The sequence below is a fragment of the Rhodamnia argentea genome, chromosome 1 (genome assembly GCF_020921035.1).
Source record: "Rhodamnia argentea isolate NSW1041297 chromosome 1, ASM2092103v1, whole genome shotgun sequence".
Lineage (NCBI taxonomy): Eukaryota > Viridiplantae > Streptophyta > Magnoliopsida > Myrtales > Myrtaceae > Rhodamnia > Rhodamnia argentea.
Genome location: NC_063150.1, coordinates 1,984,136 through 2,008,069, shown reverse-complemented (window position 1 = coordinate 2,008,069; position 23,934 = coordinate 1,984,136). Strand labels below are relative to the sequence as shown.

General features: G+C 39.8%; 3 protein-coding genes across 5 annotated transcripts; all 3 read left to right on the top strand.

Moving 5' to 3' along the window:
- The first annotated feature begins 1,668 nt into the window (after window positions 1-1,668).
- On the top strand, window positions 1,669-8,445 carry LOC115743336 (60S ribosomal protein L13a-3). 2 transcript variants are annotated; one of them, XM_030678071.2, is made up of 5 exons: window positions 1,669-1,679; window positions 6,147-6,437; window positions 7,252-7,368; window positions 7,506-7,593; window positions 8,107-8,445. In XM_030678071.2, the coding sequence occupies exons 2-5, from the start codon at window positions 6,166-6,168 to the stop codon at window positions 8,248-8,250; spliced, it is 621 nt and encodes a 206-aa protein (XP_030533931.1). In that variant the 5' UTR covers window positions 1,669-1,679; window positions 6,147-6,165; the 3' UTR covers window positions 8,251-8,445. The 2 variants fall into 2 exon arrangements, with proteins under 2 accessions (XP_030533931.1, XP_030533930.1); XM_030678070.2 differs by lacking the exon at window positions 1,669-1,679 and having other exon boundaries at window positions 6,082-6,437.
- Window positions 5,805-22,938, top strand: LOC115743335 (protein PHR1-LIKE 2). Of its 2 annotated transcripts, XM_030678068.2 has the most exons (7): window positions 5,805-5,845; window positions 17,538-17,839; window positions 20,601-20,677; window positions 20,941-20,995; window positions 21,497-21,575; window positions 21,660-21,729; window positions 22,310-22,938. In XM_030678068.2, the coding sequence occupies exons 2-7, from the start codon at window positions 17,635-17,637 to the stop codon at window positions 22,754-22,756; spliced, it is 933 nt and encodes a 310-aa protein (XP_030533928.1). In that variant the 5' UTR covers window positions 5,805-5,845; window positions 17,538-17,634; the 3' UTR covers window positions 22,757-22,938. The 2 variants fall into 2 exon arrangements, with proteins under 2 accessions (XP_030533928.1, XP_030533929.1); XM_030678069.2 differs by lacking the exon at window positions 5,805-5,845 and having other exon boundaries at window positions 17,426-17,839; window positions 21,663-21,729.
- Window positions 9,941-12,757, top strand: LOC115743293 (probable pectinesterase 29). Its single transcript, XM_030678016.2, has 5 exons — window positions 9,941-10,215; window positions 10,316-10,475; window positions 10,590-10,796; window positions 12,214-12,461; window positions 12,598-12,757. Exons 1-5 carry the CDS (start codon window positions 9,941-9,943, stop codon window positions 12,755-12,757), a joined length of 1,050 nt encoding a protein of 349 aa, XP_030533876.2.
- Window positions 22,939-23,934: the final 996 nt, after the last annotated feature.

Sequence of the window (23,934 nt, the reverse complement as noted above, 5' to 3'; positions counted from 1 at the left end):
ATGAGTACATCCCCCAACTTTATTTTTCCTTTCCCCCATTCTCTCTCATCTTTTCTCCATTTTGAGAACCTTCTCTCTCTCTCATGGAAGTCTCACCATGTCTACTGCAACTCCCTTTTCTATCTCATCCCCATAATTCCCATTCCCACTAATTTCTATCTCTCCCTCATGACTCAACATCATCAGCAACAGCAACATGCGATCTCCGCCTTTGCCGCACCACCACCGCCCTCGCAACGGCAACGCCACGCTGTCGCACCACCACCGATTGTACCAGTCGACAATGTCCGTGTAAAAGCTACACCGGTTCAATTGGCTGATCCTTGTGTTGGGGCTCATCGCCTTCTACTTCATCCCATTTACACCCACTCTTACTTTCTTCTTACCTCTCGTTTCTCTCTCTCTCTCTCTCTCTCTCTCTGACTCGCCTTATTCCCGGATACGCGAGTCCCTCCTGTGTCCATTCGATTGACCGAACACACGTTGACCGCGTGTTTGGACGTGTCCGACGCATATCACACACCAATACGTGTCCAACACGCCAAATTTTCCCTAAGAAACGTGTCCGTGTAACTAGAGGTGTTAATGTGAGTCTTTGACCCACATTTTAACCTACTTTTATTCATTTGAGTCAAATATGGGTTCAACAAATTTTAAAAAATAGGTCAAATATGGGTTGAGGTTTATAAAGCCTATTCAAATATGGATTTTAACTCAACCCATTTTCGACCTGTGACTTATAACTTCGCAAGATCACTATTATTCACTTGTAAATCTCCACCCACCGCCCGCCTGTCGTCATCGCCCGTCGCCCCCCACCGCCCGGCCGCCGCCGCCGCTCACTCCTCGCCACCATGGCCCGCCCACCCTCGCCATGGCCCGCCGCCGCCACTACCTCCCACCAACGCGGCCCACCCGACCGCCGCCGCTTGGACAAGTCGTCCATGCAACTACCAAACTAAGAGAACGGCGTCATGGAGGGGGATGGGTTCACCGCTCGAGCCATTGATACCTTGATGCCACCACCATCTTATTCTTCACCACGTGTACTCCACTCTTCGTTATTCACGACCCCATCCCACGTCTTGATCGATAAATATAAGCAAACAAAAGAGTTGAAGGATCAGAGGATGCATGTACCCCGCATGAACCACGCACTATCAAAAGTAAGCAACATCTCTTGCATATATTTTGGGGGGGAGGGAAGTCATCCACACGAGAGCAACAAACTTGGAATTCTTAGCAATCACCATTCCAAGAATTTCCCCCCGCTGCGATTGGTTTACAGGGGTAGCACGGTGGCGGGGCGGTGGCGACCGACTGGTGGGCCGTAGTGGAGGCGATAGGCGGTGGGGGGCGACAAGGGGGATGGTTGGCGAAATGCTTTTTATATTTTTTTAATTTTATGAAATAAATATTTTATAATTTGGTTAAATATATAAGTACTTAAATAATACGGGGTCGAGTATAGGTCATAAAATTTATACTGCATGAAAATGGGTCAAAACAGGTTAAATGAGTCAATATGGGTTGGACCATATTCGACCCAACCCGACCCGTTTGACACCTCTACGTGTAACATAGGCTGCCATAAGAGAAGGCCCGTCATTAATATGAGTAATAAACTAAAAAATTCAAATAATCATCAATTATAGAAACTAATACACACACACACACACATCTTCTAACCAATTAGATGCATAAAATCATGTGAGTAAACCAGGAGGAGTTTCACGTCCAAAAAATAAAATAAAATCATGAGGAGAACGAGATAAAAGAAAGTACCTAATGCAATTAGTATTGAAAGTCGACAATGGGAGACTCAAAATCTTCCTCGAGCGGAACTTCAAATAACCAATCTCTAGTGCACAGCTCAGCCTCTACATTTTTTGGCAAAAGAGAACTATGGTATTTATTGAAAATGCATCCTCCAATGCTAAAGGCCGACTCGGAGGCAACGGACGTGATAGGATTGCTCAATATATCATATGCCATAAGAAACAACTCAAGATATGCTGTGGATGTGATTTTCAATAATCAAGGAAATTGATATCCGGATATTTTTTTCTATCTAGCCTACTCTCCTTCAAATAGAAATCTAATTGTACTCACTAGATTGTGAGCCAAAGTGTCCAGTCTCGAATGCATCATAAAATTGTCCTCAATGTTCTCAACAATGTCCTCAACTGAAATGTTACCTCGACTACTTGAAGATATAAAGCAATCATCTCTCGACGTAGAGTTTACATATTCATCAAAAAACAAATGCATCCTCTCTCGAATGCTCCGTACCAATTCCACATGATCATCCATGTCCAACTTTGAATAACAAAAAGCTAACAAATGTAGCTTATGGCAATGATCTAATATAGCAGCAAAAGATAAGATAATACTACAACACTTCCAATATTTTTCAAACTTATTTAAAATTGCCTTAGCCATAAAACTAATAGTTACATCCTCACTACTACTCGCTTTTATTAAACGAAACTAGATCTGTCATATTCTATAGAAACATAAACTCGCCGTGGGATATCTAACTCTAGAGAAGAAAGTAGAAATATCGTAAAGAGGTTGTAACAAGAATGCAATTTTCTTGGCTCTGACCCAATCCTCGGATGATGAGTATGTAAGAAATTTATTATTAATTAACTTAGTTTCATCTACGTGTTCAAGCATGATTGTGACCCAATCCTCAAATGATGGGTATGTAAGAAATTTAAATTAACAATAATGCAAGTTTCTTGAAAGACCTTTTTACCCCCGTGTTCAAGCATGATTGTGACATACACTGAACAAATTTTACTCCCCTCCCTTGTGTAACTCTCACATAGTTGACAAATTCTCTAATAGTTTGCAATGATCCATCAATCACTTTTTGACCTTCTTGTACAATGAGATTCAAAATATGTGCACGACAATGCACATGAAAAAATTGACCATCACATAACAAAGAGGATCTCATAGGTGTATTTTTCCAAATACCAACCATATTATCATTGTATGATGTATTATCCAATGAAATACTAACAATCTTCCTCTCAATGCCCCACTCACTCTACAAAGTCAACAATTTTTCTAATAGAATGGAACTACTGCATGGAGGTGGCAAATAGGAGAAGCACAAAATCTTTGTATTTAATTCTCAATTCTCATCAATGTAATGGGTAGTGATAGCCATAATAGATTAGAAGTCAAACATATTTTGCTCGAAAATATCCCTAATTTGATTTCAAATTTCTCTTCTCTTCTCATAAACTTTTGTGACATCACTTCTTATTTTATTTCTTGATATGTGCTTCACATTAGGGTTAAGGTAACTAAGCATCTCTCTAACAGCCTCGTGCTCCACAAAAGGGTAGGTGTAATTGTGTTTGATCATCGCTTTTGCTAACTTGTCTCTAAACACGGCTTGATCAAATAGTTGCGTGGAACCATTAACATTGGCCTCGCGATTGGGACAATTATTTAAATGACAAAACATATTTTTTGTCCCATGGCTAGCCATGTAAGTTTGTTCGTACCACTTACACTTAACATTTTCCTTACCATCCTCATCTGTCAAATGCTTAAACCGAAAATCCTAAACTATGTCAACTGCGACACATTTACCCTAAACTTTTTTTTGCGACATCAAAAATCCCAAACTTTTACTCATATGACACATTTACCCCAAACTTTTTCTCATGACATCGAAAACCCTAAACTTATACCCATGTGACATATTTACAGTAAATTATTTTTTTGTGACATAAAAAATCTTAAACTTATATCCGTGTGACTCATTCATCTCAAAATTTGGGATAAATGTGTCATATGTCTACAAGTTTGGGATTTTTGGTGTCACAATAAAAAGTTTGGGGTAAATGTGTTGTACGGGCATAAGTTTGGGATAAATGTGTCACATTGGTACAAGTTTAGGATTTTTTGTGTCATGAAGAAAATGTTGGGGTAAATGCGTCACAACCGGCATAGTTTAGGATTTTTGGTGGCTTTTTCTCATTTTTCGAAGTTAGACCATACAGTAAAAGTGCATCTTTTCGAAAATAGAGTTATTTGCCTCACGCTCATGAACTAAGGATGCAATTCTACGTCTCTTGGATCGTTACGTAGTTGAATATTCTTCCGGATCCTCGTTAAATCTTCACATGTCAACTAATTAGATAAAAAAAAAAAAAAGACATGAATCAGAACAAGTTGTAAAAACTGAAAGAAAATATGACATCTTCAATTTTCATTCCCCTTTAAAAGTAAAAATATAGGGAGAGAAAACATGCAACCAAAACAAGCAGCGATGATCGAGTGAAAAATCTCAAAAACTAAAATTACAGTCGTTTGCTTCAATCTAATACAAGTCAACCTTAGTTTGCATGTTACTATCACAAGCCTGAAATTGCAAAAATGCTTGTCAAGAGAAACCATTCCCTTCTTTTCTCTCAAATGTAGCACTATCAAACCGACCAAACCGCCAGAGATACCTTACATCATACCACCCAAATGAACACACACAGTCACGCATCATCCCAAACCCCACCTCAGCAAACAAAAATCACCAACATATTCAAAACACTTTAAATAGGAACTTGAAAATCGTAAGAAATGTACTACTCATAAGGCCTCACGAATGGATCAATGGGCCCAACATCTCCAAAGCAAACCCCTGCGATCAAGAAACGTCCCAAAATCAATTCTAGAGCTGCGCGAACTCAATTGAAACCACACCCTCATCAGAAACCCTAGAATTAAACCCACAAACGCTGAACTAAACAGCTCGGAGCGGAAGAAATAACAATCTCTGGAACCGCATTCGAAAGACGCAGATGAGGAATAAAACAAAGACAGAGAGATGGAGATTGCTTACTTAGATCAAACCCGAATGAGCGGAAGAGAGATGCGACAGAGGCGGGCGACGGCCGAGGTTGCTTGCGTGTTGCGAGTGCAAGACGATGGTGTTGCTTGTGGAAGCTACGTGACCCAAGTACAATGCAACCGATGACTTAATTTTTCATATGGGTGGGTTTAGTTATGTGACCCATTTTTGACCTATATGATTCAATTTTAACTTTTTGAACATATTTTCATTCGACAATTCAAAAACTTACAACCCATTGTACAAAATACGAGTTAAAAAATGGGTCATGGGCCCATATTAACAACCCTAGTTGATGATGGGTGCGTGAGTTGGACTTTTTAATATGGTGTTAGGGTCAAGTTCTATCATTTCGCTTATGAACAGTCAAATTCCAGGTTACATCTCTACCGTTTGATTTGAGAGAGAGAGAGAGAGAGAGAGAGAGAGAGAGAGAGAGAGGGGTGTTGAAAATATCACGTCGCTTGAAAATGGGGTTTATATGTATCCATCATAAAAGTTCAGCTTAAGCTTTCGGGTTTACCTTTTTAGCATGGTATTGCAATCTGATTTTGCCTCTCTCTTTTTGCATATGCCTTCGCCCCTTGTTAGTCAAATTTCACGTGTCATTTCTAATCCGGTCCGCACGTGGGAGGGGTCGTTGCTTGATAATGAAGTTTGGAACACTATAATTTTTTTAATCACGAAATAGTCCACCAGATAAATGACCAATTATTGTCACGACATGAAGTAGTATTCTCGTCATAAATGTTTTCCTTCTTTTGTTTTAGTTAATGAGATAAATAAAGTTGCTTATTTTCAGTGTAAGCATTTTATGGATCGACTACATGGCCGATACGATCTAATAACGAATAAAAATGACAATGCCCACCTAATATGCATTTCAATCTCAATCTAATTCATATTTTGAATTTTGTTAAATCTCGTCTCTCTCTCTCTCTCTCTCTCTCTCTCTCTCTCTCTCTCTCTCTCTTTTTTTTACGTGTCACTGTCTCGTGATGTAAGGATCCCATTGAGCATGTCGTGACTTCAAATGTCAATGCATTTATATAGCCCGACAACATTAACAATCGAAGTCGAAGCCCACTAGTTCTTGGGCCGACGAGGTGGAGGATGCGTAAGGCCCAATCCACAATTGAGCCCAACCATCAAATCCTCAGCTTCCAAGCGCACATTCTCAAAAACCCTAGCCGTTCCAACTCCTCGTCATCTTCTTCTCTGAGAACACTGCCCCCCAGAGAGCATTTGTGCGGCGGCGGTCCATCGATCGAGAGAGAGAGAAAGAGAGAGTGAAAATGGTGTCGGGGTCGGGGTTGTGCGCGAAGCGGGTGGTGGTGGACGGCCGCCACCACATGCTGGGGCGGCTGGCGTCTGTGCTGGCGAAGGAGCTCCTGAACGGCCAGAGGGTGGTCGTGGTCCGTTGCGACGAGATTTGCCTCTCGGGCGGGCTCGTGAGGCAGAAGATGAAGTACATGCGGTTCCTCAGGAAGCGCATGAACACCAAGCCCTCTCATGGCCCCATCCACTTCAGAGCCCCTGCGAAGATCCTGTGGCGCACCATCCGTGGGTACAGACGATAATCTCTCTCTTGTTTTCACTCTCGCGTTTGATTTTTCCGTGGGTTTGATCAGTTTCACTCTTGTTTTGTTTAGTCGCTTAAAGCTTTAGCTTTTGAGTTGGGAGGGATTGGAGGGAAAGGTGTTAGGAAATGGGAGATGGAATGTTGATGCTTGATCTTGTTGTTATAGATGGAACGTTTTGTGCTAATTTGGTGATCAGTGGTTGTTTTTCCTGGTGAGAGGACACTGCTACCCGTTGTGTTCTTGTTGTTCATTGGCAAAGTCATCTGCTTTAGGTTTGGCCCAAGGACTGGTGTTGTTGAAGGGATCTTGGAGCTTAGTAAGTAACTTGACTGTATTGGGACTAGGACCCTGCATGATTGGACTTGGATTTGATTCTCCCAGATTAGGAGTAAATTGACAAAATTCGCACTCGAGTGTTATCACAAATAAGCAGAGAGGAAATAGCAAATGATGAGATAAAGATCCTTCTTTGTGTGATGTGTTATCAACTTGACTTTGGGGTCTGTACTGTCTTCATCCTATATTGTCTGGCTTTGGCTGAAATGTGTATAATCTTTGTCTTTTCCCCTTCTGTTTTTTTTTTTTTTTTGTTCTTTCACCTAGCTACTTCTATTTACATATGCAAATGTTTTGATTCCTTAGTCACTAGGATGATGTTGGGTTTTCCATTTAGTTGGTTGATTGGTTTGCTTTCGGTTTGTCAACATTTAGTATCTGCTCAAGCTGAGACAACTATCTTTTTAAAGAGCTCTCCTTCCTTTTAACAAAACTGCGCAACCTAAATCGAACCAAATGCAGGATGATTCCTCACAAGACTAAGCGAGGAGCAGCAGCGCTTGCCCGCTTGAAAACCTTTGAGGGTGTTCCCCCGCCATATGACAAGGTTAAGAGAATGGTCATCCCTGATGCACTCAAGTGAGTTTGTTTGACAGGCATATAATGTGTCTCCTTCTATTTTTAATTTCTGGTGTATACCTTCTTCGATCTGCATCACGTATTGACTATTTCTATTTTTTTCTCTTTTTTACTTTTGGTTTTTTAACATCAATCAGGGTGTTGAGGCTCCAGGCTGGTCACAAATACTGCTTGCTGGGCAGGCTTTCATCTGAAGTGGGATGGAATCACTATGAAACTATTAAGGTGAGATATGAGTGCCATTTCTTGTTATATGTTTTAGTGGGTGGCTAGCTACGGGTCTGTTACCTGATGTTAAAGAACATAGATGTTCCGATGGCTGTGTTCTACAGAGTCTGACTATTCTCCTCTGTTTCTGCAACAATTGCACAACTATTTTTACATTGCCCTTTATGTTGATCTTCCTTTGTCACTGCAATTTTTTTCCTGTCTTATCTCTTCAATGGTTGTGTTGGTGTTATTTTCCTGCGGTCATGTCCAGGACAATTTGTGAACTATCAGTTTGTTTGTTTGGTCGGAAAAATGTGATCGAATGCCAGAGTTACCAATATCCTTCATCTGTCCAAGAAGTTGCTCTCTGAGTTCGCCTTGCTGTGCTTGACATTCCCAGCCGTGTTTTGATCTGAAGCTGCCTCTGTGACTCATTCTCATGGTTTAGGGAGTTTAAAGGCTGTCATTTGCGGGTGATTTATAACTGTTTGATTTACAATTCTCATGTCCCGCTAACGTGTTGTGCAGGAGCTTGAGAGAAAGAGGAAGGAGAAATCGCAGCTCGTATATGAGAGGAAGAAGCAGTTGACCAAGCTGAGGGTTAAGGCCGAGAAGGCTGCCGAAGAGAAGCTCGGTGCCCAGATGGAAGTCATCGCACCCATAAAATATTGATATCAGGATCTACTACTCTTTTCCGCCACCTTTATTTTGGTCATCATTAAATTACGCAATATGGAGAGGATTGTTTCGGTCCTGGTTCTTGCTTTTCAGCCACACCTTAGTTACAGAGCTTGCAAAATTGTTGTTTTTGGATAAAAGACCTTGCTTATTTCTACCTTAATTTAAAGTTCGATTGATTATGGCAAAGGCGAGACGAAGGATGACGGGAATAATTAGCGTCTTCCTCTTTACTTTCCTTTGATCAATTCTAGTATATGCAAATTATTCTTAGAGGAAGTGAAGATCGTCACGAGGAAAAGGAAAATGAAAATAATGGTTATTATCTACGGTTGTCTTGGTAGAATATCATAGAGGACAAGCATGGTTAGAGACGGATGGAGAAGTTGACTGTAACAACAGCACGTGTTGTTAAATTTGGAAGGTTCGTCGACTATTTTCTCTGAGGAAGGAAAGTTAAGATATCCTGCCTTTTTAAATGTAATTAGTTCGAGAAGGGGCAGAATGTCCGGATTTCAGAAAAGCACGACAAACTTTCCACATGATCTTTTTCTTCTTTTGGAATCAGCAAGATTCATTACAACCAAGAGTCGAGAAAATAATGGAAGTTGAAGTTATATTTATTCCGTGAAAAATGAATGATTTTAAAAATATTTTTTAAAAACGATCATTTGTATCGTTTATAAAAATGAATGAACGAAAAATATTTTTTATTTATTAATTATTTTAAATGACATAAACAATTATTTTTAAGAAAATATTTTTTAAATTGATTATTTTTCATGAAACGAATGAAGCAATAATCTAAAAAATTCCATGTATACCCAAACCAAATTTGGCTATTCAGCACAAGTTATAGAACTCGGACATGATACGTGGTATCGATAAACAACAATCTTCCCACTCATAAGTTATCCTTATTATACCAATAGGTATTCGGGGCTCGTTGATCATCCTAACAATTCAAATAGGGTCAGACAGTCCCTCTTCACACGCACACTAGCTTGCAAATCATCTTACTATTAGGCTCAATTTATTTCGCAAAAAATAAATGATTTGAAAAATATTCTCCTAAAAATGATCGTTCGTAATTATTTACACAAATAAATGAAAAAAAAAATTTCATCATCGCTTAAAAGTTTTAGACATAAATTGTTGTCGATTATGAAAATGTTTTTCACTAACTAATTATTTCATGTGATACAATAGTTCATTATCCAGAATTATATATATATATATATGTGCTGCGAAACAAACGGGACCTTAATTTATATAACTCGGGAAGAAAAGGGCCAAAAGCAGCCACCATTCTTACTATAAAATATGGCACATATCCTTCCCCTTTTGTGCCATGTAGATACAAATTTCATGCCCAAATTAAGCTTATGCCAATTAATTGGACAATCTCTTATTGACCCGGAAAGTAGAAATGGGAAACTATGGAATGAAAAATCCCCACCTAGAAAAAAATCTTGGACATTCCAAAATTAGTGCCAATTAGATGAGTTGCCTTGCATTACATAAAATCGCCAGGTTTCCCTCCCTCCAAAAAAAAAAAAAAAAATCTGATTTTTTTTCTCTCTTTTTAATTAGCAGGAATCGACTAAGAAACGTGCCTCTCATTGTTTGAGCTTTGACAGTTTCACTTCTAAGGAGTTTCAGTTTCATCTCCAAAATTTCTTTGATGGCTTCTCTTGGCCTCAGACCCACCAGAGCTCATTCTCCTCCTCCTCCCCACTTCCTCCTCCTCCTCCTCCTGCTCTGCGCCGGCTTCGCGGCAGGGCAAGACCAATGCGACTGGCACGGTAGAGCTCGCCCCGGGGCCGCGGCTCTGCCGGTCATCCGCGTCGACCCGTCGGGCCGATCCGGGAACTTCACCAGGGTCCAGGCCGCCATCGACTGGGTCCCCTCCCAGAACCAGCGCTGGGTCTGCATTTACGTCATGGAAGGTACCTACAGGTGAGTTTTGTCTTCAGCCTAGATGCTTCGGTGCGTTCAGTAGATCATGCTGAGAAACGCGAAATTCTTTTCGTCTCTTTTGTGTGATTCTCACGTGCAGAGAGAAGGTGGTGATTCCTTTCGAGAAGCCGTTCATCATCCTCAAAGGGCGAGGGAAGAGGAAGACGGAGATCGTCTGGGACGATCACGAGACCGTCCTTCAAAGCCCCACTTTCGCTTCTTTAGCAGATAACATTGTTGTCAAGAGCATGAGTTTCAGGGTAGGAAGAAGTTGATTTTAGCGTCGTTTATCCTTGGTTGTCTTAGCTTTCTGATGTCGGTCTTTTTTGGCCTGTGCCGGGCTTCGGTCGCGGTGTTCACCGGGGGTGGCACAGAACTCGTACAACAACCCGTCGAACGATAACCCGAGGACCCCGGCGGTGGCAGCGATGGTCGCCGGCGACAAGTCCTACTTCCACCGGGTCGGGTTCTGGGGTTTGCAGGACACGCTGTGGGACGTGCATGGCAGGCATTACTTCAAGAGTTGCACGATTCAAGGGGCGGTCGATTTCATCTTCGGGGAAGGCCAGTCCATTTACGAGGTTTGTGGCTTTGACTATGGTCTTTTTTCTTGAAATCATTTCTTTATTTGATTTGCATGATACAATTAGATTTCCTAAATTAGATCGGATTTTCTTACCATTAGTGTGGGTTCAAAGATGGCAAAGTTGACCACATTATCGGGGAATGTGGGATTACTTGATTCGGTATAAAAATGGGAATAATGTTATTATTGGGGCAATAATCAGTTGCTGGACACTATTAAAATAAATGGAATGAAAGTGCCATTTTGGTAATGAAAGTATGTTGGAATTTACCTAAGTTGTCTTGCAATGTTTGTGCTCAAGATATGATCTTTGCGGGGACATGATTCATGAATACATTTCCGTTTGTTCTAGCGTTGTCTATCTAACATAATTTATGTCCTCGGACCGTCTTGTAGTATTCTTTTGGGGAGGAAAATAACTTATCAATATTTTAGATGATAATGTAGAAAAATTAAAGTAACGGCAATGCAAAAACTAAGGGTGAGCATGTTCCGAGTAGGTCCATGGAACCGGTCCCACCAAGCTTCATCGACGAAATGGAGATCGAAAATTATGGATTTGGTGAGTAGATTGAAGATTAGGGATTCAAACTTATAGCAAATGGAGGCGACCGAGAGTTAGAGAGGGAGGTGATGAACGGCCGAAGGCGTGGCCGCGAGGAGTCAAGGCAAGGTGTCGATGGGAGTCGAGGCCATTTGTCAATGGGAGTCGAGAGAAGGAGACGGAGACGAAGCTGAATAGACTGAGGTGAGATTGAGGCATTGAGAGTCTGAGACGAGAGAGAGTGGGGACCAAGATGGGAGTGAAAGTTTGAGACATAGATAAGTGGCTTTCAGATTAAGAATTTTTCATTTTTCATTTTTTTTAAAAAAATTATAAATTAATATACATTAATGATCCGGTCCGAGTGGACAGGTGGACGGTTCCACACTTGGAACTAGGAACCACCGGTTCTAGGCCGTTCCGGTCCGATTTCGAGTAGTTATCAATTCTTATACACCCCTAACAAAAACTATGTCATTTCTTTTTGCAAACGTGAAAAAATGTAATACATTTGTTTTGCATAGATTAATGATTTGGAGAATCCTTCCTTTATATTGCTTACAAGAATGAATAAGTGAAAAATATTTTTATTATATATAATAATATTTATATATAAATTATTTTCGATAGTAAAATATTTTTCATTCACTAATTATTCCAAACGATACAAGCAATATTTTAAGAAAATATTTCTCAAACATTTTATTTTTCGCGAAACAAATGAAAGAGGTGAAATTTTATAGAGAATGAACATTGACACTCAATGGATTTGGTCACTCTGTTATGACTGACATAACCCTTTCTTTAATTTTCTAATTAAGAAAAACTCGATTATTCGCCTTTCGTCTTGATGGTTGTACATGTTTAGGGTTGCTCCATATCGGTGTTGGGGAATGCCCTGGCGCCGGGGCTGCCGGGGTTCATCACGGCGCAGGGGAGGAATAACCAGCACGACATGAACGGGTTCGTGTTCAAGAACTGCAACGTGTTCGGCTACGGCTCAGCCTACTTGGGAAGGCCATGGCGGGAGTACGCACGAGTCTTGTTCTACTATTCCAACTTCACCGACGTCGTCAATCCCCAGGGGTGGGACGCCTGGCTTGCCACCGGCCACGAGTAAGTTCCCATACACCCTCTCTCTTTTTTTTCGTCCCGGAAACGCATATCCGACTTTAATTTGTTATAATTTGTAAATCTCTGCCTATCATAGAGAGTTCGAATGACAAATGAAAGTGCAATGTTATGTCAATAGGGAGCAGTTGACTTTTGCCGAGTATGGCTGCTACGGACCTGGCGCCGCCGTGAACGGCCGGGTGAGCTGGCTGAGGAACCTCGATGTGTTGTCGGTGGAGCGCTTGACAAGCTTAAGCTTCGTTGATTCTCAAGGATGGATCGCAAGCGCCCCGTTTTAGAAGAAGTTTGAGAAATTGAGAAAATTTGTTATTTTTCAATTGAGTCCCATCTTATTATGCGCACTGTCATTTCTTCTTCCTTTTTTTACCCCCAAGCTCTTAGGTCTTTTTTTACCCTAGGTAGAGTTGTTTTCCAATCGGTGGTGATGAAATTTCACAATCAAAATGCTAAAAAAAAGGTTTGCGCAAATAACCCAACTTTTTTCAGGGCCCATTGGGCCAAGATCTCCTTTTGGCAATGTTGGATTTTAGTCTCTCTTTATTTGTCAACTATTTAATGCCCCTTGTATCTTTTTTTTTTTTTTTCTTAATTTTATGGGAGAAGGATTATTCTTTTGGTCTATGTGATTTTGGGGCTGAATTTTACCTTTGTCCTCGAATTTTCGCGAAATTGCGCATTTTAGTCCATGGGATGTGATTTCGGTGCCGCCTAAGGCCATTCGTTGTCATTACTCATTAGGCGTCCCTCGATTTAATCCTCGTGTTTTGATCCTTGTGTTCTTGTTATGGGATGTCACTGCGGTCCTCTCTACTTGAAAAATCATGTTTTTGGAGGGAGATTCGTTTGCTGTTCACCTTCAAATCAAATTTGAGATGGGAATAAAGGGGTGCCGAAGCAATAAGAGACTCAGAATTGCAAATGTGTGGAGACTAAAATCCACGCTCGTCTAAATTGAATGGTCAAATGGGGTGCTCCTTTTTTTCCTTTTTATAGGTAAATTTGTCCGGAAAATTGTAAATCCATTACAGTTTTATCAATGTAGTAGTCATAAATATTTATTTTGCCAATTGCGTTGTAAAGGTTTTCATGTTTTACCAATTGAGTCCATTCGACTAATTTTGACCAAAAATTGTTGACGCGGACGCAAAGAAAATTCAATGATATTTTAACACGAAATTTGTATATGTTTTTATTTGCTAAGTGGGTGTTGGGGAAATTTTTGTGAGAAAATCACTTTGTAAAGATGATTGTTTTCCCCCACCAAAAAAAAAAGCGGTAATTGTTTTGAGTGGAATCCTGCCATATATAAAAACAAGGAGTAAATATTATAAAATCAAAAAGACCATGACAATGATGTGGTAGATGATGGTGACCAATGGAAGGAATGGTTGGTGGTGAGTTCATGTTATCTCAAATATGAAGTAATAAAACAAAATTCCAAGACCACGGTCATGATTAAATTGATGTTTTTGATCAATCATTGTTGTGTTTATCAATATGGCTGATTGGTTATGGCATGTGGTTGACTCTCTTAAGGTTGGATTTCAATTGAATGCGATTCTGCTTTTGGGAAGGCATGCTGAGTTGGGCCAAAGATTACTTTAGCTTTTAAAAAGGTGGTCCTTGCAATTTGTTGGTGTTGACCTGCCCAATAGATGAAAGGCAAAAACCTTATTTATGTCTTTATTTTAAGTGCAATTGGCAAGGAAAAGAAGAAGGCAATGTCCATTCATATTGCTTGATGTCATGTTCATGAGAGAGAATTTGATTGAGTGGAGGGGACCTAATGCAATATGTCTTTTCTTTTTTCAAATTTTGATTAGAAAAAAGATAATGTTTATTTACATTTGGTTTATTATTCTATTTTTTCCCCTTGAGTTAACATGGTTTGAATTATTATTAGGTGAAGGGGCCAACACTTTGAGAAAAGGAAATGCACATTTCGAGACAATAGTTTGACTTTAGATGCATTATTCCAGACAGTATCTCCATGAAGATCACATCTCCATGTTAAAAATATGCATGTGATGATAGGTTAGGAACAACTATTAGCAAATAAAATGAACTAACTTTTTTTGTCGAATTGGGTTTATACAGCTACGTGATGATGTTTGTGACCAGGTAGTCGGGAACCGTGTTCAAGAAATCGATTACGTAATAAAGCTCTATGGGTTCTGATTACGAGCTTTGTCGATCTTTTCCCATGATCATATAGACATGTATCACATCGATCGAACTTGTGAGATTTTATGGTAGGATGTCTTTACTTCTCGTCTATTTTTTTTACTAAAAGAACCCGTTTGGATTATCTCAATGCCTTGCTTTTCCTCGCGGTAAAGTAGTGGTTTGTCCATATTAATTGTCATGATTTTTCTTTTCATATTGGGTTTTCCCCTATCACTCCCTTGGGAAAGAACTAGAAGTGAATTAGTCAAGGTCTAATCATTCAAAAACGGTGATTAGGGCTTGGTTTACATGCGCTTGCCAGCAAGGACTTGTTTTTCTTATTACGTGCCATGTGACTTTCCAACCCCATCTGCCAATAAACACATTAAACTAATAACAAGGATTTTTTTTTTTTTATTTCGGTGTTTTCCAGTCATATCTCAAGAAGAGCACAAGTAGTTAATTAATTGCCATGCTCCTATTAGAAAATAAATATCGGCCCATTTTAGAATATAACATAAGCTTAATTACTTCTATGAACTATTGACTTATTCCAACTGATTTTCTTAACCAAAGCTAGCGGCTCTTCCTTCGCTTTAGTGGAGTAGTTTCTGATTTATTTTAACGTGGCGTGACATGACTCGATATAATACAAGCACGATGAAAATTGTTATCAAGCAAGTAACAACTCCAACTTTGATTTGGATCGTATGTTAATAATATTATGGAAATCACGCTCGTACTAATGTATCGCTTAAGATTATGAGATCTTCGAAAGAATAGAAGAATAAGAAAAGCAACTATAACAAACGCGAAACGTGTGTGGATGACATGATTAGAAATTCGAAGTTAAATAACAATACAAGTGTAATCAAATAAGGAAGAAAGAAAGTGAAGGTCTTTTCCTTCTGCTACGGTAAATGCATTTCCAACAATGGGCAGAGTCTTGTCAAAAACAGAATCAAACACTTACTGTTTAGCAGGACCAGGGCTGCAAAATTGGAAGACACTTTGTCTGGGAGTTCAGTGTCAGCTTCTCAATTTTTAATGTACTTTAATTTATTAATTTTTAACAAAAAAGTTGTTTTTTTTTTTTCCTGTTGGGCAATAATTTTTAGCATAAAAATATGTAAGAGGCAAGGTGGTGGTGGTGGTGGTAAGTGGCCGACCTTGTCTTGAGACTTGATGGCCTCCTATCTCATTGGACTGGCTTTGTCTACCTCCAGTCCTTATCCACCTATTTCTATTCTCTCTGAATATTGGTCATCAATTCATGTACCCATTGGTCCTGATAATTGACATGACAATATCGTCCCGTGTGCCACACTTGTTAGGAAAATCTCGAAATACCAAACTCAGTGCGACAGAATCTAACAGCTATTCTCTCACGATACAACATATTTTTCTCTTTTCTCCGCACGGAATAAAAATAGAGAATAAGAAAAGCATTATATATAAAGCCCAACAAATAAATAGAAAGAAGAGAGAGAGAGAGAGAGAGAGAGAGAGAGAGAGAGATTTTCTTATTTTTAATAAATTAATTGTGAATTGGAGATTCTCTTTATAGGTAAATGAAGGAGCGGATTAATGAAAAAGAGAAAATAAATCAAATCCAAAATTTCAAAACCGTTACAAAATAATGAATTTTGGATTTTTAAAATTGATGAAATACCTGATGTCTCTCTCTCTCCTTTTTTTTTTTTCCTCTTCTTGTTCTTTTTTGTGGAATGTGACATAATGGTGATGATCATTACTTATCGAAATGTGAGATTTTAGGTCAAAAGTTTCACGAAAGTTTCAAGTATGGCTAGTCAATTCATTTAAATGGGTAAAAATCGGTAAAATGTAGGTTTAAGTTACGGTGGAATCAGAAAAAGGTTTCGGACATCGATTTGATCTATCTGCATGGCCTACGAACACGAACCAAAGATAAATTGCACAACAAATTAACGTCACGACAACGAGAAGGCGCATACGCGTGAACATTATTTTATGTGACTATGAAAGTACCATAACATGACAAATCAAAAAGATAGATGAGTCCAAGACACATAAGTCCAATCAATGGTTCAAGGATAATCTTCAAGTCTACTCTGTTTCTTTTTTTCTTTTCTAACCTCATGTATTTGATGATGAAACTATGGGCTTTGCCCCCCCATTATAGCTAAGTTGCTTAATGAGACTTCACCTTTTTTTTCTAATTTTTTTTATTTTGCGACCATGGATTACAAAGAGGGAGAAACCATACCAAATTTGGCATGTGGAAAAGGGAAAGTTTAGACAATTTCTTGTGCCACCTGATGAGCAGAGCACTTTGCCCTAGGATGGTCATGGCAAACTTCTAACGTGCCTAGTTTGCTAGTAACATGACCATATCCCTAACACCAATGTGTCCTACAAACTCCGGCTCACTTTCGCAAATTTTTTTTTGTTCTCTTACGTTTTCCTAGCTTCTAACTTAAGCATTCGAGGGTTCTCTCTACATGGCGAGCAGATCACACAAGTACTATGAATACTGGCATTGGGGCGAGTTTGAGCTCGACTTGACAGGATCGGTTCGATCTTGAGCATCGATAGAATCAAGCTCGAGAATGGATTGACTAGGCTTGAATTTCTAGTCGTGCTCCGATGGGGCCGGCGATGGCGACGCATGTGAGCTCATTCCATCGTAATCGTATCGTTAGCGTGGGCACCACGCGACGTTCGAGCTCATGTACGCCTGCGCGTACGCAATACTTGCTCGCGACAGAGACGGGACAAAAAGCCGAGCTGTCACTTCTCCGGATCGAGTGTGTTGGGTTGCTGCATGCCTTTCTCTGTCTGAATAGAACTCAAATATCTCTCCTCTCTCTCTCTCTCCTTCACATGCTCTCTCTCTCTCTCTCTCTCTAACACATTCTCGACCCGCGATCGATTCTCTAACACGCAAGCGCTCGCCGTCCTCGCTGCCCAAGACCCGCCATTTCCGTTCGCCGTTTCAGAGGGCATAATGTACTCGGCGCTTCACTCGCTGCCGCTCGACGGCGGGTGCGTCAGCCAGAGCAGCGGCGACTTCCACGGCTCCCTCGACGGCGCCAGTCTGCCCGGCGACTCCTGCCTCGTACTCACCGCCGACCCCAAGCCCCGCCTCCGCTGGACCGCCGAGCTCCACGAGCGCTTCGTCGATGCCGTCGCCCAGCTAGGTGGTTCCGACAGTAAGTCCTGATTTTGTGTGCCTCACTTTGTGGTTCTTGAGGTTTCCCAGGTCCTGAGTGGATGTAGGTTTCTCGTTTGACTTGATTTGGTTGTGTTAGTTCCTGTTTCTGTGGAGTTCTGGATGATTCTAGTGTCGGATTCTGAAATGCAAGCCCAACTGGACTGAATTACAGCACGATGTACTATTCGTTGTTTCACTAAACGCTTGCCTCTTAATGTCATTCCTAATAATACGCAAGATTTAATTAATCAATAGAAAATTCATGCTGATGAAGCTTGTTAACTGTCTCGAGCTACCCGGTAGCCGATTTTTAGTAGGGGAAGAGCGGAAAAATCTTCTCTTTCAAGGAGATGACTGCCCTATTTGAAACTCTGTACGACAAGGGCAGACTACTTATTTGTGCTCCATGTAGATCTAGCAAATTATTTGCAATCAGGAGGGAGATTCCACACTCAAAAGAACTATTGGTCTCTGCATTCGGGGCGACTTCCTTGCAAAAAGTAAACAATTCGGACATGTGAATTTCCAAGCTGTTCAACACTCCCCTCTCTCTCCCGTGTTGGCTAGCACTCTTCATAAATCTGGACTGTGGGGATCGATTTTAATAGGGTGACAAATGAAGGGTTTGAAGATTCGGATACTGAATCCTATACTCTGATACTAGGTAGACTATGATCAATCCCTAGACTCAGAAAATTGGGAACCTCATCTTCTTAAGAGGGCTTCCTGGGTTTGTTATGGAAGTAAGCTTCTCGTCGGCTTCGTTGCCTGCTTTCAGGAGTGAACGTCAATTCAATTATCTGGATCCTCCGCTTGTGCAAGTGAGAACCTGCTGTTTACTTACAAGTTATTGAGTTTTTAATAAATTATCAGATGCCGAATCATTGCACTACTTAGAATACCATCTTTATCAGTTGTGTTGTTGGAACCTAATGTACCATGAGAGAGAAGAATAATTTGCTGGACAATTTTTACATAGATGTTGAGAATGTCCACAATGAACAGCGAGGATTTCCTTCCTGTCAGGCTTACTTTATCCCGAGTTCTCCCTATCAGTTTGAATAATTAAGAAGCTTGAGAAAAATGCAATAATTAAAAGAGTGAAACCTGTTATACTGACGTCCAATAGGAAATAAGAACCTAGTTTTCAAGCAGTCAATTAGACTTTGTACAGCGCAAAATTTTTGTATGCACTGCAATTTCAAATAGTCTGATCGGTTTATAATCTTCATGATAATTTCATGTTTCCAATGAACAAATCAAATAGAAGATATGGCAAGAGAACAAGGTTGACTATATTGATGGAAATGTAACTATCAAATCAATTCTTAACACTATAGTTTTCTGTTTCCAAATATTTCCACAAATTTGCGAATAGAGGGCCATTTCTAAACTTTCAAATAGTTTGAATCTTAATTTACAGCAAGGTGACTCCCAGGAATTAAAAGGATCGTAGGCACTCTACTGTTAGAGCCATCAAACAATTATCTTCGACCATGTTCTAAAGCTTTCTGTGTTGCTTAATTGCTCTTCCTATACCTACTTCATGTCATTTGCAACTACTGGTACTTTGTTTCCCAAGTTTAGTTCATGAGTTTTGGTGTGCATGTTGAGAGAAACAAACTGAAGGCGCCAATATAAGTTGGTTTGTGATGTCTAAATCTTGAAGTTTTAGGAGCTGAAATTGGGTTTTATTTAGCTTGCAACCATTTGCTCTAGCTTGTTCTGACGTATGGGCATATTTTATATAGATACGTATGCACTTATTTTGTATAACCATGTACCTGCTTGTTGTTGAAGAGATGGGTAGAGTTTGCTTTCTTCTAAACTTAAGCCTTACAGCGGGCTTTATGCAATTGATCCGATCATAAACTTTTGGATTTGACTGAAAGTAGTGACAGTGTGGTTGACATTAGTTCTTCTTAACCCAAACTAGTGTAAGACTTCGGAAGACAACATGCATGTTACAAGTGCAGGGTCATGACCATGCTCATGGACAGCTGTCATTGAAGAATGCTTTTACTTGTGAATCACGGCCATTCGTTGCAACTCTCTTCTTTCCTTTAATCTCCAGACTCTCCAATGAAGAATTGCTTTCTTGAATGCTAAAGCTGCAATGTCTTTCTCTGAGACATTTGCTTGTTTTTTCTTCGATCTGTGAATAACTTCTTTCCCCTGATCATATTGCCAGATCTGATGTTGTCTTTCATCGACAAGGATCTCAATATGCAGTGATGCATTTGATTGTCACAAGTTTAGTTGGTTTTACTTTCTGTCATTGCTTCCTTCTTCTTTTTCTCTTTTGCTGCTACTTTTCTATGTTCTGGCCTGCCAGAAACTTCGGGTGATTTAATTCTTGTGGAAGCTAAAGGAAGTTTGTTTCGTGATAATTCCGAATCTTTTTTTAGTGTAACTACTATGACTAGTGAACTCATTTAAATACTTATTATGCATTCATGCCGCATGATTTTGTTTCAGCATAATGAACCAACTCTCCAACGTAAATGCATTTTAGCAGTTATCAATTCTTTTTATGTAGTGGTTAAAAGCACTGGCCATCCATCCTGACAATTTTCTCCAGAATGGTGACTTATGAGGGCAGAAATGTTCTTTTGAAGGCAATAACTAGTTTCGTCACTGATTTTTCTCATCTGGAAATTTCAGTTTTCTTTTGTGTTTTATTGATGCCTTTTTACTGAATTTCGTACTTGAGGTTTTGTATCTTACTTTTTCATGTCTGCCTTCATATGACTTTGCAGAAGCAACCCCAAAGACTATTTTGAGAACCATGGGTGTAAAAGGCCTTACTTTGTATCACTTGAAGTCTCATCTTCAGGTTTGTTGCTAAAGTGAAGCATAATTTGGTTGCTTTTACCAATTTTTACTTCCACTGCATAGTTGTCTGGTTTTGTCTTGTTCTACGGTCCTTTATTTTTTTTAATGTAATTTGAAGTCGAGAGCTTCAGAAATTTGAAGTCAAGAGGTACAGAAACAATCATATGAGAGACTTGAAAGGGTTGGAGTTTTCTAAGCCAGCTTTTATCATGTAATTATTGCTCCATGTACTCTGCACGTCAAATTGGTATCTCGTTCTTGCAGAAATACCGTTTAGGGAAACAGTCGGGCAAAGATTCAAGTGGCAACTCCAAGGATGGTCTGCTCTCTATCACCTTGACTACTTCTATTTTTCCTCGCAAAGATAGTGTAGATTCATGGCTAGACTAGTTTGAAAAGAACCTCCGCTCTGAAACTTCGCTGGATGATCCTAGACTAGGATAATATAGAATTAGAAATGCAAGGAAATGGGGCATTTCTACATGCATTCTTGTTCATTATGTTTTATATCCTCCCAGTTAAATCAATATCTCCTCAAATGAAATTAACATCCCCTTTGGATCTAGTGGGCATTCCATCTTCAGTAGGAAGGTTCGCTTGCACCTTCGATGTACATTACTAAATTAGTTACCACATCCTTTATATCTTTTCATTTAGAGAAGCAAGTTCTATTTGCATTGGCAAAACCATGCCCTTATTAAGATGTTGGCAGAAAGTTTTCTGTTTAGGTTTTGTTTTTTTTTTTTTTTTTTTGCATACATATATGTGCACAGAAAGAGTAGCAACTAGCCGCACTAACTGTTTATTGTTGATGCTGCAGCCCCAGGTGATACGGAGAGTCTGAACACAGGCTCATCGGCTACGTCTTCATCAAGAATCCTCTCCCAGGAACTTAATGAGTATGTTTCTATTCCTTTCATGATAATAAAGCTTTTCGTGCCCATCTGCTTTTAAGTGATGGCTGTTTTTTATCTTTCAAACAGCAGTTACGGAGTTACCGAAGCTTTGCGTGTCCAAATGGAAGTCCAACGAAGGCTTCATGAGCAGCTGGAGGTTGGTTTCTTTTCTTATTTGGTGTGAATAGAAATGGCATCAAATGTTTAAACTCTCGGGAAATAGCAGATCTGTTCCTACATATCAGCTTTTGGTCATTAAGATGCATTACCAAGTATGTGCGGACAGAAACTAGTAAATGTTCGGCTTAGCTGCTGTATGCTTAGAGGAGAAAGTGGTACTGAATGAACCTGGTTCTCATGCATCGAATAAACTTTGCTGGTGGAAAGTTCTTTCTTGATAACAAAAAGTGAGAGATGTGCTTGATTTATGCTTTTAGCTGATGATGGTATAATGAAAAGAGAATATTTAAACCATTCATCACATCAGAGAAAATTTCTTTATACTTTTTCCTTCAATCATTTACTAATCTTTTTATCCAACGCCAGTATTATCAACACTCAAGATTCAAATTCTTTAAGGACCAATAAAATATAAATATCTCATATCCTAGCACAAAAGAATTAAAGGTGCAAACTCATGGCGCATTAGAAGGAATAAACCATCATTGGTCTTGACCGTTATAGGATGCTCTTGTGGAATTACGACTATACTTTGTTAAAGCATTTGTGCTGCCCAGGTCCAGCGCCATCTCCAACTGCGGATTGAAGCCCAAGGGAAGTATCTACAATCAATACTTGAGAAAGCTTGTAAAGTTCTCAATGATCAAGTTGCTGTCCCTGCTGGGCTTGAAGAAGCCAGAGATGAGCTCTCTGAACTAGCTATTAAGGTCTCTAATGACTGTCCTGCACTAAAGCCTGTTGAAACTCTGAAGATGCCTTGTTTCTCCGAACTAGCAGCTGCTCTAGATAGCAACTCACAATCTGGTTTGCCATCTCGGTTTGGTGACCCGTCAGCGAAAAGCTGCTTGACATCATTGGACAGCTCAATTTCGCCAAATACTTTAGGTTTGCATGTTATTTCCATGAAGAAGAGACTAAGGCCGGTGTTTGATAACCGGGAACTATTGCCAATGGAAAGCAGCACACAAAAGCAAGTAGACTGGACGATGAATAATATTGGATGAAGTATGAGCATGTGCCTCCAGCGAACATAACACCATCATCATTATTTGTCCTTGACATCATGGTTTCCTGTTTGGTTGATCCAACTGGCAATGTCAATTGTAGAAACTGTAGTCTGTATATCTTGAAAGTAGATATTCGGAATTGGCGCACATTAATGGTATAATTGAGGTTTCTAGCATAATTCTTGTGTTGATGGAAAGCTTGCACTACCTATGTGGAGATCCATCACCGATGGGATATATCATTAACACAATACTTAAACCATCAAAAACTGTTTCGATTTGCCTACCATTTACCAAATGCTTCACGGTAGAGTTTCTGAAATCTACTTCGACATTGGAGGAGAAGTTGATACTATCTGGATAAGGCCTTCAGTGGTAATGGCCTCGCACGCTATTTACTGTCAGCAGCCCGTAGCAAGACTTTACGTTGTCTTTTCTCTTGTTAAAAAGATTTACCTTGTCTTGGTTTTGTTATAAGGGCAGAATACTGGAACTAATGCCAAAGTGGGATTAATTTAATAGGCTCAACTGCTATAACGCTACCCTTTGGCGTTTGGTGACAAAATGGTGTACTCATGGTATGGTTTGCCTTGGGTGCATACATCATGTTTAGCCACCTGAAAACTGGCTTGAAAGTATCATGATTTCTTCCCTACCATCTTCCTCGTCTCTTTGATTGTTCCTTCATCGTCCGTATTATTATCTAACCATAACATGATGCAATTTGTTCATTATTGGTTATAATTAATCAACCTCTAAAACCAGCAACCCGCTTGTCATTTGGGGATCGATCTTATTAGGAACAGAATATATTTGGTGTATCGGAAATACCGACTTCATTATCACTGTTTTTTGTCTTATGAATATGCATAGTGGCATTAGCCCTGTGTTTGGTCCATTATTCCATCCAATAACCGGTCAAAGCTGCAAGTGTCTTACAAAGAATCAATCAAACTTTGTTCCTATTTATGGTGGCATACCCAGTTTTATACCGAGTTCTGGCGATTCTCGGTTGGAACTAGGCAGATCTGTGATATCTCCAACTCAAGCTCAGTATGAAGCTTTTGTCCTGTTGTAAATGGATGGAAGAATTTGCAGGGCAGACTAACATTGATGACTTTCCTTCTAATATTCTGCTTTTACCTCTACTCTGTTTTCACTTGCAGCTCAGAATT

What these genes read in the sequence shown, in the direction of transcription:
- LOC115743293 (XM_030678016.2), top strand. Translation starts at nt 9,941, where the DNA reads ATGGCTTCTCTTGGCCTCAGACCCACCAGAGCTCATTCTCCTCCTCCT. An exon ending in GTCATGGAAGGTACCTACAG is followed by an intron (nt 10,216 to 10,315) that starts GTGAGTTTTGTC and finishes TCTCACGTGCAG; the next exon opens with AGAGAAGGTGGTGATTCCTT. An exon ending in TCAAGAGCATGAGTTTCAGG is followed by an intron (nt 10,476 to 10,589) that starts GTAGGAAGAAGT and finishes GGGGTGGCACAG; the next exon opens with AACTCGTACAACAACCCGTC.
- LOC115743335 (XM_030678068.2), top strand. Translation starts at nt 17,635, where the DNA reads ATGTACTCGGCGCTTCACTCGCTGCCGCTCGACGGCGGGTGCGTCAGC. An exon ending in ACTTGAAGTCTCATCTTCAG is followed by an intron (nt 20,678 to 20,940) that starts GTTTGTTGCTAA and finishes TCGTTCTTGCAG; the next exon opens with AAATACCGTTTAGGGAAACA. An exon ending in AAGTGGCAACTCCAAGGATG is followed by an intron (nt 20,996 to 21,496) that starts GTCTGCTCTCTA and finishes TTGATGCTGCAG; the next exon opens with CCCCAGGTGATACGGAGAGT.
- LOC115743336 (XM_030678071.2), top strand. Translation starts at nt 6,166, where the DNA reads ATGGTGTCGGGGTCGGGGTTGTGCGCGAAGCGGGTGGTGGTGGACGGC. An exon ending in CTGTGGCGCACCATCCGTGG is followed by an intron (nt 6,438 to 7,251) that starts GTACAGACGATA and finishes AACCAAATGCAG; the next exon opens with GATGATTCCTCACAAGACTA. An exon ending in GTCATCCCTGATGCACTCAA is followed by an intron (nt 7,369 to 7,505) that starts GTGAGTTTGTTT and finishes AACATCAATCAG; the next exon opens with GGTGTTGAGGCTCCAGGCTG.